The 19,005-nt window shown below is 45.2% G+C and overlaps 1 protein-coding gene across 1 annotated transcript; it reads right to left on the bottom strand.

The window, feature by feature from the left end:
• Positions 1-472: 472 nt before the first annotated feature.
• Positions 473-19,005, bottom strand: LOC308473293 (MAL-like protein). Its single transcript, XM_080998700.1, has 4 exons — positions 18,732-19,005; positions 7,193-7,360; positions 5,373-5,510; positions 473-1,084 (listed from the first exon to the last, which is right to left on the bottom strand). Exons 1-4 carry the CDS (start codon positions 18,840-18,842, stop codon positions 1,022-1,024), a joined length of 480 nt encoding a protein of 159 aa, XP_080854826.1. The 5' UTR covers positions 18,843-19,005; the 3' UTR covers positions 473-1,021.

Raw genomic sequence — 19,005 nt, 5'->3', positions numbered from 1 at the left:
CAATTCACACGTTGCTCTTTGACCCAGTAATATCATTGTGACAGGATGACAAGCCAGAATTTATATTTATTCACCCCCTGGAGTAAATACAATCTTTTACCACTTGCAGGAACATTTTCAAAATATACGTCTCACACGCATTTGATGAGGTAAAAATACCACGTGACAATACTACAGCATCAGAAAGTAACACATGAATCTTTCTTAATGGTCATCTGGACAACGGTATTCGTTCGTTTGTGACGGTGGTCATTGTCAGGCCAAACATGGTTTTATCCAAATGGCCTGAGGGAATAGTTTTCAAACTGTTCTTCGGGGAAGCTCTGGAATTGTCTGGAAGCTTCTCAAAGGAACGTAGTCAGAAAAATATAGTCATAGACAAGCTTCCCTGAAAGACAGTTTGCCCGCTGCTGCCCATGTTTCCTGTGACACACAGAGGTTGTGGGCTAGTTTCCTGTGACATGCAGAGATTGTGAGACACATTTGAGAGCACATTTCTGAGTTTAAGCTGAGCAATGGTGGGGCTCCACAGACTTGGCCAGTGCCTCTTATTATCTGTGCTCACCTAGAAAATATCCCAGAATCCTCTGCAACATGCTAGGGTTCCAGAGCAGATATACCCGGCTTCATCAGCAGAGGAGTTGGTTTGGAAATGGTACAAGTACTTTGAAGAAGAACCCCCCCACAAACACACACTGATTTAGAAAAATGGGTGTATTATTTACACAGGTCTTCCAAGGCACAACTCTAGGGAACAGACCATGACTCTGGATAACTGTGATTATCAAGGATTGGGTGGTAATATTTCTACTGCAGTTTCTTACACAACACAGCTTGAGTGAAATGGCAGGTTGAAATAAAACCCAATATCTCTTTCACCTAAAATGAGAAGGTGCCGCTAGGTGATGAATGGCCACAATTTCAACTGGGCTCTGTCCTTACGCAAATGTGAATTTGTTTTGGGACACGGATTCCATGGAGGGAAAATTAGGCCTTATGTTATATACGTCCCCGGCAGTTTTCACTGGTAGTAGTTGCTGAAGGCATGAAGAATATACAGCAGCGTGGTGATGAATGCAAAGAACTGAAAAAGAGAAAAAGGGAGGGAGAAGAGAGGTGATTAGAGTAATAGGAACATGTTTTTGCTCTCCCAGCTTCCCTGGGTCATTTTCTTCTGAGGAGAGGATATTGGAAGCTTTTGTTGCTTTTCTAATAGTTTATCTCTCTTATATAAAGTAGATGGAAAGGGAGTAGTCAGACAGGCAGTGCTAATCCAAAAGCATCACCTTTGACTCCCTGCGCTGGGAGAGGCTGGTGCAGCCTGACATGTGGGCTAGATTCACCTTATCTATTTAATTAATGAAATTTGGAGCACACCACTTGATTGCCAAAACCTCTAACCGGTTTACATAAAGCATAAGATACACACTAAGATTATCTGTGAAAGACAGGAGCCAAGGGCAAGGTGACCTAAAAACGATTCAAAATATGAATAAAATCAGTAGTTTAAAAATGCACATTATGAAAAAGAAAGAAAATTACCTATTAAAAGGCACATCAGTTTTACGTATACAGGTCAGCTTACTTAAACAAAATGGATTTTAGCAAGTGCCTGAAATAATACAGCACCTGACTCATATCAGTGAGCAAGGAGTCCTAGAGTGTAGGTGAAACCACAATGAAAGATCAGTTCTTCACTGGGGAAGAACAGACATTTTGTGGCACTTGTAAAAGTGCCACATCTGCAGATCGAAATGATTAAGGCCTCAAGTCAAGGACTGAAGAGTGCCCTGGTGAGGCATCATGTCTTCGCCATGATCAAACACACAAGTCCCCCAGCTCTAACTGGTCCTCCAAAAAACCCCACAGGGCATCTTGGACTCAGAAGGCATGTCCTCATTGGCATGGCAACCAGGCCAGGTGAAATATACTAGGAGTCGAGTGTGGATTTCATGCTCTTTATTCAGCTCATAGTGGTGAGGAGGAATGGAAGTTCCCCCAGAATGTCTGCTTTATATACATTATTTACACAATGGGCCCCACGTGATAGGCTAATTCCGGGATTCTCCTGTAGACCAATCAGGTTGCGGATTCACTTCCATCTGGAGCTGGATTGGGTGGCTCCTGTGGACCAATCAGACTGCTGCATTCAGGAGCCTATTGTTCTAGGACCAATCAGGCTGCTGCATTCTGAATCCTATTGTTCTAAGACCAATCAGGCTGCTGCATTTTGGATCCTATTCAACTCAGTACATAACACCAGGAATCCCTTCCCTTCTTATTTACAAACTGCATGCTCCCTGTTATGTACTGAAGTTCTCACCCTGAGCCAGCAGGGGGATACTGTAGATAGTTTTTACTCAGGTCCACATATGCAAATAAGGGATTGAAAGTGACGTTCAGTGATTGGATAGTTACAGAAAGTTGTTACAGTTACATTGTACTGGAGCTCTATATAAGCAAGTTGGCTTGAACCCTTCAGTTCAGTTCTGTCCTGGCCTGTAAATAAACAAGAGCTGTTTGAAGAATCGCTGTGTCGTCTGATATGTTCACCCACAACTTAACACTCCCCAAATTGCCTGCAGTTCTCCAGCCCTTGTCTCATCGGTAGCAAATCGGACTCTGCTGCCACATAGTTTGGGTAAGATTCCCACGTACACTCTGAAGGGCAAAGCAACTTGCAGCACTTCACCAAAACAAAACTTCAAGTTGTTTCTCTTTCTCTCACCACGTTCAAATCTGCCTTCACCTCACCGCATAAGAACTTCGCTGCCTTATATTGAGTTAGACCATTGGTCCATTTAGGTTAGTATTGCCTCCACTGACTGGTAGCAGCTCCCCAGGGTTTCAAAATACCTGGAGTCTTTCCCAGCTTTCTCCGGAGACGCTGAGGATTGAGCCCAGGAGCTTTTGGATACAAAACACACACTCATATATTGGAGCTATGGCCCTTTCCTACCTCAAATCCAAACGGTTACGGATGTCACATCCCAGGAAAATGAAAGAGACACTGACAGTCAGCCTTGATTGCTCCAAGGCAAATGCTTAGATGCCAGTGGCAATGAAGGGCTGTGACTCTGGAGCCCCTTGTCATCATAATTTCATGGGAACAACTAAGTAGGTGCAGCTAACAAATGTTTACCCACCAAAGTGTGTCATGCGCTACCTGATTAGAATTAGATTAGCAAATTATGACAATGAACAAAAACAACCTATCAGATGAACACTGCATTTTATTAATTGAGCTAATCAGTGGGAAATGGATGTAATCTATTCTAATGTGATGAGGCATAAACAGCACGGCACCAACAATTTGCCCTTTAAATCTTGAGTGGTATAAACTTCCCCCTGAATTCCTGTGTGTATCATCAAGACTCACTGAGATTTATTGTACTAAGTTTTTCATACAAAGAAAATCAAAGAGTCTTTGGAGTATACAAATAGGCTACATTTCCTCAATTTGCTAAACCACTGTTTAACATTACAGATGAGCCTGTGAGAGGCTTGGGCTAGCACATTTCTCCCTTCCCTCTTCTAGTGCAAAAAACCAGGAGCTCCCGCCTCCATTTGTGACTAACAACAGTATAAACTGCGTTTAATCACAACAGTGATTTAGTAAAACTACCGCTTCATAAACCATGGTTTGAAGATGCCTTGCTTTAGCCAATCATAGTTAAGACTAACCATAGTTTCCCTTGCTTTGGATGTCATGATAACCTGGGGTTACTCGACAATGGAAGCGGGAGCTTCTGAACCCTTCCTCATGGGTGTGCAAGAGGGAGGAGTGCACAAGTTCAAGACTTGCATGGGCTCATTCTCCTAGCACTAAATCGTGGTTTAGCATTACATACGAATGTCATCACATTCTTCTGCCAGGTTTCAGCTTAAAATTTACAGTTCTCCCCCACAAAAAGTGAATGAGGTACTGCCCTACCAAACTCAGATCTGTTCCCAGCCAGCCTGACCTTCTTACAGCCAGTCCAAGGCTGGCAGTTTCTGTCAGCTTCCTGCTCCTTAGACTCGGTGTTGCCCCTGGTAGAACTCAGCAGGGAGGAGGATGGAGACAAAACCAGAATTTGTTGGCTCTGCTTGTCTTTGACTGGATCTAACTACTGTTTAGGCTCCCTACATTCTGCCCTACCAGCTCCAATGGACATCAGCCGCTGCTGGTTGGAAGAACTTGCAGGACAGGATGAGGGGTGACCTGGGAGGTTGTAGAGGACATACAGCAAAAATTGCACACACTGCTTCACTGAATCAGAAGTCCTTACACACATGGAAGCAGTCCTTTCCTTCATGGAAAGGAGACTTAGGTACCAAGTTACTGCTAATAAAAGGCATGGATAAAGTCCACCTGCCACCTGCCATATTCTTTATGTCGTGATTCAGGATTATCCTGGCAGATAAATTGACTTCGTTCAGTGCAAAAGATCACAGGTTGCACAACAAAGCATATTTGGACAAAGAAGCAATCAGTGACATCTCTGCCTTTGAAAGTGCCGAAATAAGGTAAAATATGGTGGTTATTATATTAACAAAATAGGAGATCAAAATCAAATGATTCACTGGGTATATAATCAACAGAAGCCCAATTGGATGGGGTTTATTGCTAGTTGAAAGATACGCCCTTTTAGTTGGCAAAATATTTTTCAGCCTGTCAATAAGCATCATGGTGATCCCATGAACTATTGCACCCATTTTACAGATGGGTTTCACCAAGGCTAAGACAGGTGTGGGGAACCTTTGGCCCTCTGGGTGTTACTGAGTTTCAGGTTCCATCAGCCCCAACAATGCATGGCCACTGGCCAGGGATGGTGGGAGTTGTCGTTCAGCAACATCTGAAGGTTCCCCACACCTGGGCTAAGAGATATTAACGCGCAGCAAGAAGGCTGATCGCCGAAGAATTGATGCTTTTGAATTATGGTGCTGGAGGAGACTCTTGAGAGTCCCATGGACTGCAAGAAGATCAAACCTATCCTGAGGGCTCACTGGAAGGACAGATCCTGAAGCTGAGGCTCCAATACTTTGGCCACCTCATGCGAAGAGAAGACTCCCTGGAAAAGACCCTGATGCTGGGAAAGATTGAGGGCACAAGGAGAAGGGGACAACAGAGGACGAGATGGCTGGACAGTGTTCTTGAAGCTACCAGCATGAGTTTGACCAAACTGCGGGAGGCAGTGGAAGACAGGAGTGCCTGGCGTGCTCTGGTCCATGGGTCACGAAGAGTCGGACACGACTAAACGACTGAACAACAACAACATGGTGAGTCCGTAGCAGAAGCAGGGTGACTTGAACTTGGCCTCCCCTTGACCCCACATTCACAAACATACCAAACCAAATTCAGCTGGTGGAGCACATAAGAGTTATCTCACCGTAGCAGCAGCATTGAGCTGATAGTAGAGGGGCGAAGACTCTGGGGGCACTTCTGTCTCCGAGCGGATGGTTGCATTGGCCTGCAGGACTGCAGCACTCATGTAGAGGATGCCAGTAGCTCCATGGTAAAGGCTATCCTAAAAAGCAGAAGAAGAGCAACAGGTTCGTGTCCAGATCAGGGCCTTTTAAAAAGTGAAAAGTTCAGTTCTGCAGTCTATGTTATGTACATTGTGCAGGTTTAGAAGATATGTTAGTTGTCATGAGGAGAGGGTGCAGGAACCATCAGGGCCAGGCAGGGCTTTTTTTCCAGCCAGAACTCTCTGGAACTCAGTTCCGGCACCTCTCAGGTGGGTGCCATTGCCATTCTAAGAGAATGAGGGAGGGGTTCGTGGTGAGTTCCAGCACCTCTTTTTCTAGAAAAATAGCACTGGGGGCGGGCCCACCCATGAGGCAAGGTGATCAAAGGATCCAAAGGGGCAGCAGATCCCGGTGTAGATCTTTATTCTGGCCTTGTTCTTGCTGTAGATCTTCACCCACCCCCCTTCTCCCGTGTCAAGGAGGGGGCGCCATTTTGTGGTTCGCCTCAGCTGCCAGATTGACTTGGATCAGCCCTGAGAGCTATGCTGGATGCTGATGGTTTCCCTAGGTCAGGGGTTCCAAATTATGGTCACTGGATCACCAGTGGTCCATGAGTTTCCTTCTGGTGGTTTAGGGCAGAGGTCGGCAACCTAAGGCCCATGGGCCGGAAGCGGCTCCAGAAATCACTTCTGCACATGCCCAGACGCCGAAAATCGCTTCTGCACAGGCGCGATTTCCGAAGCTGCAGACATGCGGACGCGATTTCCGGCGTCACGCTGTGCCGGTCCGACCCACGGAGGATCTCTGCGGGAGTGATCTGGCCCATGCCCAGTAAGCCTTGCCGACCCCTGGTTTAGGGCATGCCTGTGGGTTTGTGGTTGGAGATGGGAGACAGCACACCCGTCTCATTAAAGCATTCATATTGATTTCTAATTGTAGTTTTACTGTTGCTCTCATTTATTTACATTGTATTTCACTGCATTACTTATTTGCTAAATTGCAATGCCGTGAAATACTATCTGTAAGAAATCAAAGAAGGAATTTTTAAAAATGCAATTAAAAATCACACAGCATCTGGAACAGTGCATTACAACAGCTAAAACAAGCTGCAAAATAATAACAGTGGCACCTCAGGTTAAGAACTTAATTCGTTCTGGAGGTCCGTTCTTAACCTGAAACTGTTCTTAACCTGAGGTACCATTTTAGCTAATGGGGCCTCCCACTGTCGCCGCGCCACCGCCACGCAATTTCTGTTCTCATCCTGAAGCAAAGTTCTTAACCCGAGGTACTATTTCTGGGTTAGCGGAGTCTGTAACCTGAAGCGTCTATAACCTGAAGTGTCTGTAACCCGAGGTACCACTGTAGCAAGTTCCAGAGGGTGGCAACATGAGAATAGGCTTCTCTGCAGTGGCTCCCCGTCTGTGGAATGCTCTCCCCAGGGAAGTTTGCCTTCATTATACACCTTTAGGCACCAGGCAACAACGTTCCTTTTTAACCAGGCCTTTGGTTGATCTGATTTACATCCTTTGCCCTTTTAAAATGTGGGGTTTGGGGGGCTATTGGGTTGTTGTTTTTATTTTTATTATGTATTTTGTGGTTTTATATCTTGATTTTATTCTGTGAACCGCCCTGAGACCGCCGGGTATAGGGCGGTGTATAAATTCAATTAATAAATAGCAATGTGTTTTCTAAATTTGCATCCTGTACATGGCATAAACTCTGTGTGTGTCCCACCTCTTACCAGGATTCTCCAGGAGGCGAAGTTTTTGTGGAAGCCAAACAGGTAGGACATTAGAAGCATCAGCGAGATGAGAAAGGAAGTGAGAGAGACATACATGACCCATCCCTGCAGCAAAGGGAAGTACACATTGGTAGCTGCTACGAGGATCCAGACCCAGCAGCCAAAGATCTGCAAAGAAGGGGAAAGGAAGGCACAATTATAAGCCTTGCTGTACCCATTTAATGCCACATCAGTCTGCTTCGGTTCTGTCTGTGTAGATTTGTTGGACTCCAACCCCTATCAGCCCAAGTGAACACGGCCCATCACTGGGGATTGTGGGAGTTGTAGTTTAAAACTACGGTAAGCAATACTGGTGCATAAATTATGCATGGTGCAGGAAAAGTGGGCATAGAGACATTTTCCTCATTCTCTCATAGGATTAGGACCCAGAGCCGTCCAAGGAACTTGAATGTTGAAAGATTCAGGGCAGACAAAAGTCACTGCTTCTTCATACAGTGCTTAGTTAAATGGTGGAATTGGTTCCTACAACATGAAGTGGTGGCCACCAACTTGGATGGCTTTGAAGGAGAATTAGACAAATTTGTGGTTGATAAAGCTATCAATGGCTTCTAGCCACAGTGAGTATTGTTACAAAAGTTGGGTTGCCTTCCCTTTCTCTCTGCCAAGCAATGGGTTTCCAGGGTCTGTGTTCCTTTGGAGAATTGAGACATGGCGGAGACTGTCGTAGCTTTAAGAAATATGGCTTATTCACCTATGTACACCTTCAGTCTTTATGAGGGGAGTCCAGATCTTACAGCATGGTCCCCTGTGGCTTGTCCCCCATAGCAGCGCAGCCCTGGAATCTAAGGCATTTCTCCCAGCCAGCCTTCAGCCAGCCTGTCCAAGATGGATCCCAATCTAACTTTCCTTCTTCCCAGCAACCCTTGCTCAGGACTCTCTTTCTATCGCCTCACACCCAATTACCCAGGCAACCTTCCAACCCTCCCAGTCTTTGTTCACCCCTCAGGGCAAGGGGGAGAGCATTTCTTTTGCATTGCCGATGTCCCTCAATGGCCCTGTATTGCTTCTTAATGGCCCAGGCTTGGCCAGGTCATTTTTGCACAGGCTAGCCCAGGAATTCCTCTGCAGCTTGTATTTCTCTCTTCACATGCCAAATCAACACAATCCTACCATTTATTAATTTCTAGGGATTAGGGGGTTCCCCTTCAAATCTATAAGAGTATGTTTTTCTAGCTCTGGTGTTTGTGCCTCTGGTGCCTCTGAAAACCAGTTGCTAGAAATGGCAAGCACAGCTCACTCTTCTGGGCTTTTCATGAGCATCTGCTTGGTCACTGTGAGACTAGGATACAGATGGTATTTAACACCCACCAGACTGACAAAAATGTCTAAATAAGAAAAAGGTTTATGTTGGAAGTGTAAGGAAAATGAGGGATCATTTTTCCACATGTGGTGGTCCTATAAAGTAATTAAGGAATACAGTGGTACCTCTGGTTATGTACTTAATTCGTTCCAGAGGTCCATTCTTAACCTGAAACTGTTCTTAACCTGAAGCACCACTTTAGCTAATGGGGCCTCCCACTGCTGCCGCGCCGCTGCTGTAAGATGTCTGTTCTCATCCTGAAGCAAAGTTCTTAACCCGAGGTACTATTTCTGGGTTAGCAGAGTCTGTAACCTGAAGCGTATGTAACCTGAAGTGTATGTAACCCGAGGTACCACTGTATTGGGAAACTAAATATAATGAATTTTTTTTAAAAAAATTAAACTTTCCCCAAAACACCTGAGATTTTCCTCTTGAGGATGGTAATAATGGAGTCCCCCCCCCCAAAAAAAAGAGTTTATGGCTATACGCCATGGCTGCAGCTAGAACCCAATATTGGCACAAATGTGGATAAGAAGTATGGTACCCACTAAGGAAGAATGGCAGTGTAAAATGTTCAGATATGCTGAACCAGCTGGTCTGATGAACAGGATAAGAGAAAATGAAGATAAGGAATTCAAGGAGGAATGGGTAATGTTTATTGAATATTTTAAGAACCAGTATAAACAAATACGTAGCTTAGCAGGTCTGGAGTAAATCCAGCAGAGCTGAAATAGATAAGAGTTTTTAATAGATAACAAATTGGATGATTAAAAAGATGTGGATTACGCAGAGTAGTAGAAAAGCAAAGGAACCAGGAAAAGGGTGGAAGGGAAGTCATATGGTATATGTATACATGCTGTATTTGGTATGAAGTTGTAAGTGGAACGAGCGGGAGGGGAGAGGGATTAAGCAAGCTCTCTGTTCCTGCTTTTGAAAATGAAAATGGAAAAAATAAATGGAAAAAAAGATACTGAACCAAGTAGACTTTTGCTCTGATCTAGCCAGGTTCTTCTAACATCGTCCAGCAACATCTGTCGGACAGTGGGTTGGCCACCCATATTCTAAGGCATTTTGACATCCAAATCTAGATTGAACAGAGTGCAGGAAGTGAGACTGGAGTGCACACCTAGCAGTTGCGAAACCCTCTCTCATTCTTCATAAGGTCAACGGCAGGTTAGTTTCTGCTTGATCACTTTATAAGCAACCTTGAAATATTAGATTTTACCCATCTGTCAAACAGTAGCAAACAGGGGGAATGATTAAAAAATGAAATAAAGAGCAGCTTTGTGAGAAAAAGTCCTCAAAATCACTGTATGCTTTGATTCAAAAGCTCATTACATATGCTTTACACCAGGGCTAGGCAACCTAAGGCCCCTGGGCCACAAGCAGCCCATGGGGGTCCTTTAACCGGCCCCCCAGCTGCCCCCGAACTGAGCCGCCCGCTTGGCGAGTTCCTGTGCTCTACACTAAACTGGCGCAGCGTGGTGCAGGGACTTGCTTCTGCAGTGCCGGAAATTGCGTCGGCACAGACGCCGGAAATCGCAGGCACAAGAGCAATCCAGCCCACAGAGGGATCTCTGCTGGAGTGAACCGGCCCAGGCGAGGTAAACCTTGCCATCCCCTGCTTTACACATTACCTCTACAGTTATAAAGTAAAAAATCCATTTCACAGTGTACAGGACAGAGCTGCCCACTCTGAATTAGCATTTTGAATTTAGCAGGGCAGCCCACCAGCCGAGTATTGTGTGCAAAAATGCACGTACTAGGGTCATGAAATGCACACATCCGTGAAAAGGCATTATACTAGGGGGAAATTGCTTTGCAAAAATGTGTTCTGGGCAAAACTGCATGCAAAAATGTGCAGATTGGGAGAATTTTTGCACCAAAATGCTGATGAATCTTCACAAGGACTTTTTTAAAAAATCACAAGCTGATATGGACAACCGAGGACTGAGAAGAAGAAGAAAGAAACTGAGAGGAAGCAAAATGGACTGATTTGCCCAGTTTCGGTTGGAAGGGAAGAGAAAGATCTTCCAGTGGTTAAAAGTGTTGTGCAAGCTCTCTGGGTTGCAACTGGGCTGAAGAGTCCTTCATGTCTGAGACAAGGTGTGGTGCACCCACCCAACTATTCAGATCAGAGCTGCCTGGATATATCCTTAGCTATTGCTTTTCAGGCAATTTTGCCAAGAGCAGAGCCTTGCACGGTTAAGCACTGCCAGGAGTGAGCCTGCAGTAAATCACACTGTGCAAGTTGGAGTTAACTCTTGATTAGCAAAAATATGATCTGTACAGACCTAATGAGCACAGCAACTTATATCTGGCAAGTCTTGCCTCCATGAAGCAGTTGCTGAGACTGAAAGTCCCCGCCTCCCCAGAGCTGCCTAAGTCCCTTCCTCTCCAGGGTTTCCCCCCAAGCAATTGGAGACCGCGCCTGTGTGAATCTAACCTCCCCTCTGTCCTTTTCATGCCTCCACTGGTTCTGGGAGACCAGGGGGACAGGAACTTGTCACAGCAGGAGTGGGACACACATACTGTTATGTTGTGGGCGAACATATCAGACGACACAGCGATTCTTCAAACAGCTCTTGTTTATTCCGAGGCCAAAACAGAACTGAACTGAAGAGCTCAGTCAGCCTGCTTATATAGAGCTCCAGAACAGCGTAACTGTTGCAACTTTCTAAAACTATCCAATCACTGAACGTCACTTTTGATCCTTCATTTGCATACAAACTATCCAATCACTGAACGTCACTTTTGATCCTTCATTTGCATAACTATCTACAGTATCCCCCTGCTGGCCCAGGGTGAGAACTTCAGTACATAACACATACCATCCAGACTCATCTCTGCCTCTTGGCCTCCCTCCTCTCCTGCTTCAGTTTCTGCCTCTGATTCTGGACTTCGCTCTGCCACAGCCGCTTCCTGCTCACTAAACCCTGTTACCTCCTCAGCTTCTGACACCTTCTCCTCCCAGTTTTTCCCCTCTGCCCACTCATCATTGTCCCACCACCACTCCCCGGATTTGAGCCTTCTTCCCTTGGGGGTTCCTAAACTGGTTCCTCCCACCATTCCTCTGCATCCTGCCAGTCCATGAAAATTTATTAGCAGATCTCATTAATCTGAACCTACTGTCAACTCACAAAGGACAAGTGTGCCTTCCCCACAAAACTGCCTTGGACTGACCAGTCGTCCATCTCTGTGCTGTGTGACTGCCTCATAACTACAAACTCCCAGCAGTGATGTTCTCTTCTCTCAGGCCTTGTTACTAAGGCAACACATGCCCTCTGTGAACCTGATTCTTTTCACCGTGTCTTCACCCTGGGCTCCACACCCAGCCATCCCTTTCTGCCTCTCTCAGCTCTTTTCAAGGTCTCCACCCAGGAGTCATTGAACCTGATTCTTGGGAGTACATTGCAGCTATTTCTGCTGATGAACAAACAGAGGCTTGCAAACAAGTCATCGTGAAAACAACAACCACACATCTTTATTCTAAAGCAACATAGGGTCCTGCAGCACCTTAAAGACTAGCCAATGTGTTTGTTTGCAGTTTGTTAACTGGGAACTGTAGCTCTGTGAAGGGTAAACTACAGTTCTCGAGATTCTTTGGGGGAGGGGGGGTGTTTTAAATGTATGGGGACCCACTGAAAATAATGTACATAGGTAACATGGGTCTATTAATTTCTTAGCAAAAAAATAATTGACTACAACCCATGTTGTACATGTGACATTGGTCGTTTCTGCCACACACAAAAAGAGCATGGCTTTCCCCCTGAAAATTTCGTTCTTGGCTCTCTTAGCAACTTAATAAACACCCAGAAGTAGTCATTGAAAGAAGTATTAATACATTAGGGCAGTCATAAGCAAAGTCGGCCCTCCAGATGTTTTGGGACTACAACTCCCATCATCCCTGACTACTGGTCCTGTTAGCTAGGGATGATGGGAGTTGTAGTCCCAAAACATCCGGAGGGCCGAATTTGGGGATGCCTGCATTAGGGGAATTCTCCGTGCAAATTGGCACAAACATGGCTTTGAGTTAAGACGTTTTATTTATTTTGCTTTGTGAATAAAGCTACTGTTTACTTCTCTGTGGGTGAAGAAACATATAACATTTATAGAGCATTGGAGCTGCTCTGGAATGGGGCCTCCCTCTGGCAAGTTTAAAGCTGCAGTCCTAGGCACCTTTGCTTGGGCAAAGGTCCCACTGAACACAACGCAACCAACTTCTGAGTGGACATGCATAGGGTTGCACTGTTGTACCTATTCCTCTCCAGAATTGACTTTGCGAGGGTGTTCTGTGTGATCTGTAGATCTGCAACAGAAGACCTGTACAGGACTGATGAACTATGTCCCTGTAATGTCACCAACAAACCATTCCACTTTCCACTAAGGCTTTGCACTTCAAAAAGTTTCATTAGACAAATAAAGAAATAATGCAATGGACAGATGGATAAATTCTTTAACATTCAGCCTTCTTTTACAGTGGTACCTCGGGTTAAGAACTTAATTCGTTCCAGAGGTCCGTTCTTAACCTGAAACTGTTCTTAACCTGAGGTACCACTTTAGCTAATGGGGCCTCCTGCTGCTGCCACGCCACAGGCGCGCAATTTCTGTTCTCATCCTGAAGCAAAGTTCTTAACCTGAGGTACTATTTCTAGGTTAGCGGAGTCTGTAACCTGAAGCGTCTGTAACCTGAAGCATCTGTAACCCAAGATACAACTGTATTAAAAAATCATTTTTTTAAAAAATGGTGGGCAGCCTTCCTGAAGCATGTGGAAGGGGCAAGACTGACCACCAAGCCAGGACCAAGATCTGTCTCATCTCTGTTCGAAAGCCAGGAGGAAGGTGGCTTCACCTCATGGCTGAAGGATGTGCTGTAAGATCTCTCTCTCTCGCTCTCTCCCCTCTCTCTCTCATCACATCTTTCTGCACCCATCCTAGATTCTCTTCAGAAGATTGATTACTTTTCTCCTTTCCCACGTTCCTTACATTGGCAGGAAGCTACCTGCAGCCAGCCAGCCGCTCTGCTATAAGATGAGAATGGCTGATAAAAGGAGTAGGATGCAAACCCGGTATTCTAATCATCCGTTCAAATAGCTTAACGGCATAGACCATGACTGTGTTGCACCATGCTTAATGCCGAATAGCAAAGATTCCATGAACTATTTGGGTTTGGACATCTTACACTATAAATGAAGTGAGTGGGAACATCTGCAAGCATAGGAGCTAAGTGTGAACTTCACAGCACGCACAGAAACTCCAGACTGGAGTAGGGTGTTTATACACAGGATAGATCAGGCATCTTATACCCTCAGTTCCATAGGGAATGGGCTATGATTCTGTGAGTTTAATCTCTGACATTTCTAGAATGGGACGAAAAAGATCCCTGTCCAAAACTTTGGCGAGCTACTGTAAATCAACATAGACAGTATACTGAGCAAAATGGACCAATGACCTGTCTTCTGATTGGGTTGGCGACAACCACCCAAATAGATCATGGTGCTGCAAATCCATAGATACAACCCCTGCAGTTTTTAAAAACTAATAGCAGCCATGTGGTGGTGTTGTGGTGTTGGATTGGGACCACGGCAATGGAGAAGGACAATTTAATCCCCCATAAAAAAGAAAGAAAAAGATGCTATTTACTGTGTGGGGCAAAATGTACAGGTAAAATATGTACACCTGTGAAGCCTAATTCAGGAGACAGATATTGGCACAGAGAGAAAATTAAAACAAAAACAAAAAGAACCTGTGTTTATCTATAGGACATACTTCATATGATTTGTGCAAACATTTCATTATGAACAGGCAATGAGTTTTCTGGATCATTAATTCTTCAAGAAGAACCTAGCCTCACAATTCTCTTAGGATGTCAGTTCCTGCATACCTACTTGAGCAGCCGCTATAAATATGCACATATTTCACAAAGATGTTCCCAGAGACCTACCCTGAGCCAGAGCTACCATTTCAGTGACAACAAGGGGTGGGGTTGGGGGGAATCTGGCATTGAGCTTTTCATATCCACTAACAGGTATCTCTCAGCTTCTGCTTACTCAGTCCTACACTCCCCACTGAGGGCTGATGAGGAAGGATCGCTTTCAAGAGAGGCACAGACCCACCCTTGTTGAGAAGCAACCAGACAGGTTCTCAAGGGTGGGTCACGCAGAGGTGAAATCAGGCCTTCCGTTTCAAAATACAGTGGTACCTCAGGTTACATACGCTTCAGGTTACATACGCTTCAGGTTACAGACTCCGCTAACCCAGAAATATTACCTCAGGTTAAGAACTTTGCTTCAGGATAAGAACAGAAATTGGGCAGCAGCAACACAGCGGCAGCAGGAGGCCCCATTAGCTAAAGTGGTGCTTCAGGTTAAGAACAGTTTCAGGTTAAGAACAGACCTCCGGAACGAATTAAGTACTTAACCCGAGGTACCACTGTACTGCTCAGGACGGTCCCCGAAACCTCCCAAGCACATTTTAGTCGGGGAGGATCAATAGGCTACAGAGGAAAGGGCGAATTGGTGGACTTTGCCTCTACTGGTGCGAGCATCCAGCAGGTAACATTCCGCTCAGAGGATGTTTCCACTGGCAGAATCCTAATTATTATCTAAGCCCATGAGATTAAAGTCAGAAGCTCTCTGTGTGGCACGGTTGTGTACAATTTTTTAAAGCGTCTTTACCTAGAACGTTATTTTGTTTACAGAATTTAGGATCTTTCTTTGAGAAAAGTCCTGTAAGCCCACTGTGGTCTGCAGGAAATGAAAAATGCACAGAGAGATACTCTTTTGTAACTAAAGGCATAAGCTATTGCAGATCCTCCTTGCACAAGCCCCACTTGTGTTTACAAGAAGCTGCACAAGAGGAATGCTTTTCAGTGGGACTTGGTTGGACTTAACTTCCTCAGTTGCACCCACCACATTCTATTACAGTTCATAAGAACATAACAGAGAGGCCAAAGGCCCGTCTAATCCAACCTATTTCCTTAAAAAGGCAAAGATATGCCTCTGAGAAGCTCTCAAGCAAGGCATGAAAGCCCCCAAAGGCTGCGGAACACACTCCCTGCACCTCTGAACTCTCTCCCCAGGTGAGTGCAATAGTGGGTGGCATTGCTAACATTTGTTTCCCTGGACACTTGTTCCCTCTTTATTATTTTAGGCCAAACATGTAAGGCTGAATTTGTGCAAGTTAGATGTGTGTGCATTGCAAGTCAACTGCACCACAGATGTTCCGGAGGTGGTTATAGTTTGTTTGTTTTGTCCTGCTTTTATTGCACTCTATTGCAAGAGAGCCCCGCCAGATGCACTAGCACTGGGGAAGCACCGAAGAACATCTAATAAAGCAAAATGATGTGTGGACAAGTCCAGTATAAATCCACCACTAATGCATGAACAGTTCACCAAAGCATGCTGCAGTAGCTAAAGTAGACACCTGCAACAAAAGAAGAAGAAGAAGAAGAAGAGTTTGGATTTGATATCCCGCCTTTCACTCCCTTTAAGGAGTCTCAAAGCGGCTAACATTCTCCTTTCCCTTCCTCCCCCACAACAAACACTCTGTGAGGTGAGTGGGGCTGAGAGACTTCAAAGAAGTGTGACTGGCCCAAGGTCACCCAGCAGCTGCATGTGGAGGAGCGGAGACTCAAACCCGGTTCCCCAGATTATGAGACTACCGCTCTTAACCACTACACCACACTGGCTCTCAAAACCCCTGTCTGAAGGGCCCCACAGCAGGTCAGCTTTCTGTGTTCCTAATCTGATAGACCTTTGCCATTTGGATCCATTAATCTGCCCAATCTTCCAAACAAAGAAGCCAAAACTTTTTGTGGTGCACACGAACAGTTCTGATATGAACACTGCCCATTTCGCAGAGTATAAAAAGGTTTGCGGAAGAAAACAAAGCTCCAAGGCTTTGCCACTTTCCCCCATGCCTGTTAGCAGCTGCTGTTCCTCTGATCTGCCCCCACCTCAGTGTCGTCCTTTTAACTGAAAATGCATTGCTTGCCACACTCCTTAATGGGCATTCCATAACCATTAGGTAAGTAAGGTGTGTCAGTCATATCACAGGAGCGCTGGCTTTCCATTTCAGAGCGCAGAGATTTCTTCTTGCGAAGTCTTTGTCATCAGCGCCATTGGGGCATTTATTGTAATTTGCTGGATTTGTGACGAAGGCAACCTTCGCTCAAGAGGTCCTTCACTTATCAGAGGCAAAGTCCGACAGCATTAAAGTCCACACGTCATAAAGCTCACGGGGAACGCAAATGGGCTTCAGCTCTTGAGTTTCTCTGCCACATTTTCCGTATCATGGGCTCATACCCAAAGTATGCGGACTTGAAAGGAAACTCTTGGAATCAATAGACTAACCTCCAGATAAATGTGTGTAAGAATGTCTTCGGGGATGGTTAGTGCAGCTGATTTTGGACCTCTCTGCTTTGCATGTCAGCTAGCAGAACTCTGCCCCCAAAGTCCCAGTTACTTAAATCCGCCTGCTCCTCTCACCTGTATAAATCAACAGCTTCATTACCGTGTGACCCCAAAATTCTGGATTCCCCTGCAGCCTGATGCCAAAGTTTAGCACTAGTTTTGTGCCATTTTGTGCCACGAATCCCCACATTTCGTGCCAGACCTCAAACCGAGTAATTGACACAGGGTCACAATTTTAATGCCAAAAAAACCAACCTTTTCCAATGGACTCCAGACAGGTGCCAAAGTTTTGTGCTAGTTTTGTGCTACAAACTCCATGTTTTCTGCCACCCCCCTCCCAAACTGAGTAACTGACACTCAAACCAAGGTCCCAGGTAAATGGCCAAAACCCCAGCCTTGCCCGATTAACTGCAAACCACATTAGTTAAGCTTAAAAAAACGCTGGTGTCTAACTTGTGAATACTCCTGGTTCAACCCCTTGGTACCATATGCAGCTCAGCCAAGCCTAAAATGTATCTAATCATTATGCTATTCGCTCCAAGTTTATTTGTAAGATAACTGGTCAGAGAGAACCTTTCAGGAGCAGAACATGTCCTCACAGCAATCAGCCTCAAGGAGATGAATAGGGACTAGAGAGGACTGGTTTGCTCCCGAGTCCCTGAGAGTCAAACTGAGCATCAAACAGCATTGTGGATGGCTGCTCAATTAGCTTTGCTTTCTGAGGTTGATTGCTTCTTTTAAGAGTCTAGCATGGTCAGTTGGTGTTTCATCAACATGATCAATCAACTGGGAATCTCTTTGCATTTTTGGAACAAGATAACTATGGAGAGTCAAAAGCGATGCCCTCCAAACCCTGGCTTTGCCATGTAAAGGGGCCATGTTGTAGGGGATAACAAATGCCTCTTCCCAGGGCCCACAAGAGCTGCTGCCAGGCAGAGAATGCAGTACTGAGTTCGAAGGACTGATGGTCTGAGTTAAAGCTGTCTCACACTTTCAAAACACCATTGTTCTCTTCTCTTGCTCAAAATGACTCCGTTCTGTTGCTCTCTGTCTCACATAGGGCAAGTGAGCAATACTACTAAACTAATCCTGGTTTCATTTTCTGTACTGCTGTACCTCTTGAGCTCCTTTCTGACAAATAGGACAAGAGACATACAGGCAAGGTGCTACGTTCGCAGTTGGTGGGAGATCACTGATCTAAACTGGCTCTCTCCAGCCTGACTTCTTCCACTGCACCTGACCTGCATACCTTCCAGGGAGTTATGAGTTTCCTGCATCCTCCCTTAGGGATCCCATCTTTTGAGTGCCTGTCCTTTTCAAAAGCCCCAATTCTTGGGATCTTTGCCATCCAGGTTTTATCCCAACAGATTGCAACATCAATATCCTTGGAATAATCGGAATAGGCGCTCCAAAAATATTTTAAAATAATTTCAGCGCCCATTGAAAGCAACAGTGATGCAGATGGATAGCAATCAGATTGGCACGCTGGTGCAAATTCAGATGCACAGCAGCTTTAAGCTTGCATTCTCTGATCCAGTAAGTGAGATGTGTGGAGACCTTTTGATGTGCAATGGATTTCCTTTTGTGGATTATCTATGTACACGTGTGTGTGTGTGTGTGTGTGTGTGTATCAATCTGCATATTTCATGCCCATGCCAGAAGCCAAAACTCCCGGCCATGCATAAATGCTACAAGGAGCATACATGAACTGCATTATACTATATGGAATCAAATAACTATAATTAAAGGAAGTCGTTTGACTTACCAGCTCTGGCAGAATCAAGGCATACGGTATGGTTCTGAAAACATCCACTCCTGAAGGAATATTTTCAGGCGCTGTGCCGACGGGAGCTGGTCCTGAAGATTTGGTATCCATTTCAGTACAGGCTGAATAGCTGTAGTTAGTACAGCTCCGCTACTCTCAGTTATCTCTGAGACGCTGTTTGCAAGCAAAGCTTAAAATAGTATCCACAGACACACCCAACTGGACGTCAAAGGTGAAGTCTGTTCCAGCTTGGCAGGTAGCGCCACTCATCACT

The sequence above is a fragment of the Podarcis pityusensis genome (assembly GCF_964106645.2).
Source record: "Podarcis pityusensis genome assembly, chromosome: 3".
Taxonomy (NCBI): domain Eukaryota; kingdom Metazoa; phylum Chordata; class Lepidosauria; order Squamata; family Lacertidae; genus Podarcis; species Podarcis pityusensis.
This window is presented reverse-complemented; position numbering and strand designations above follow the sequence as displayed.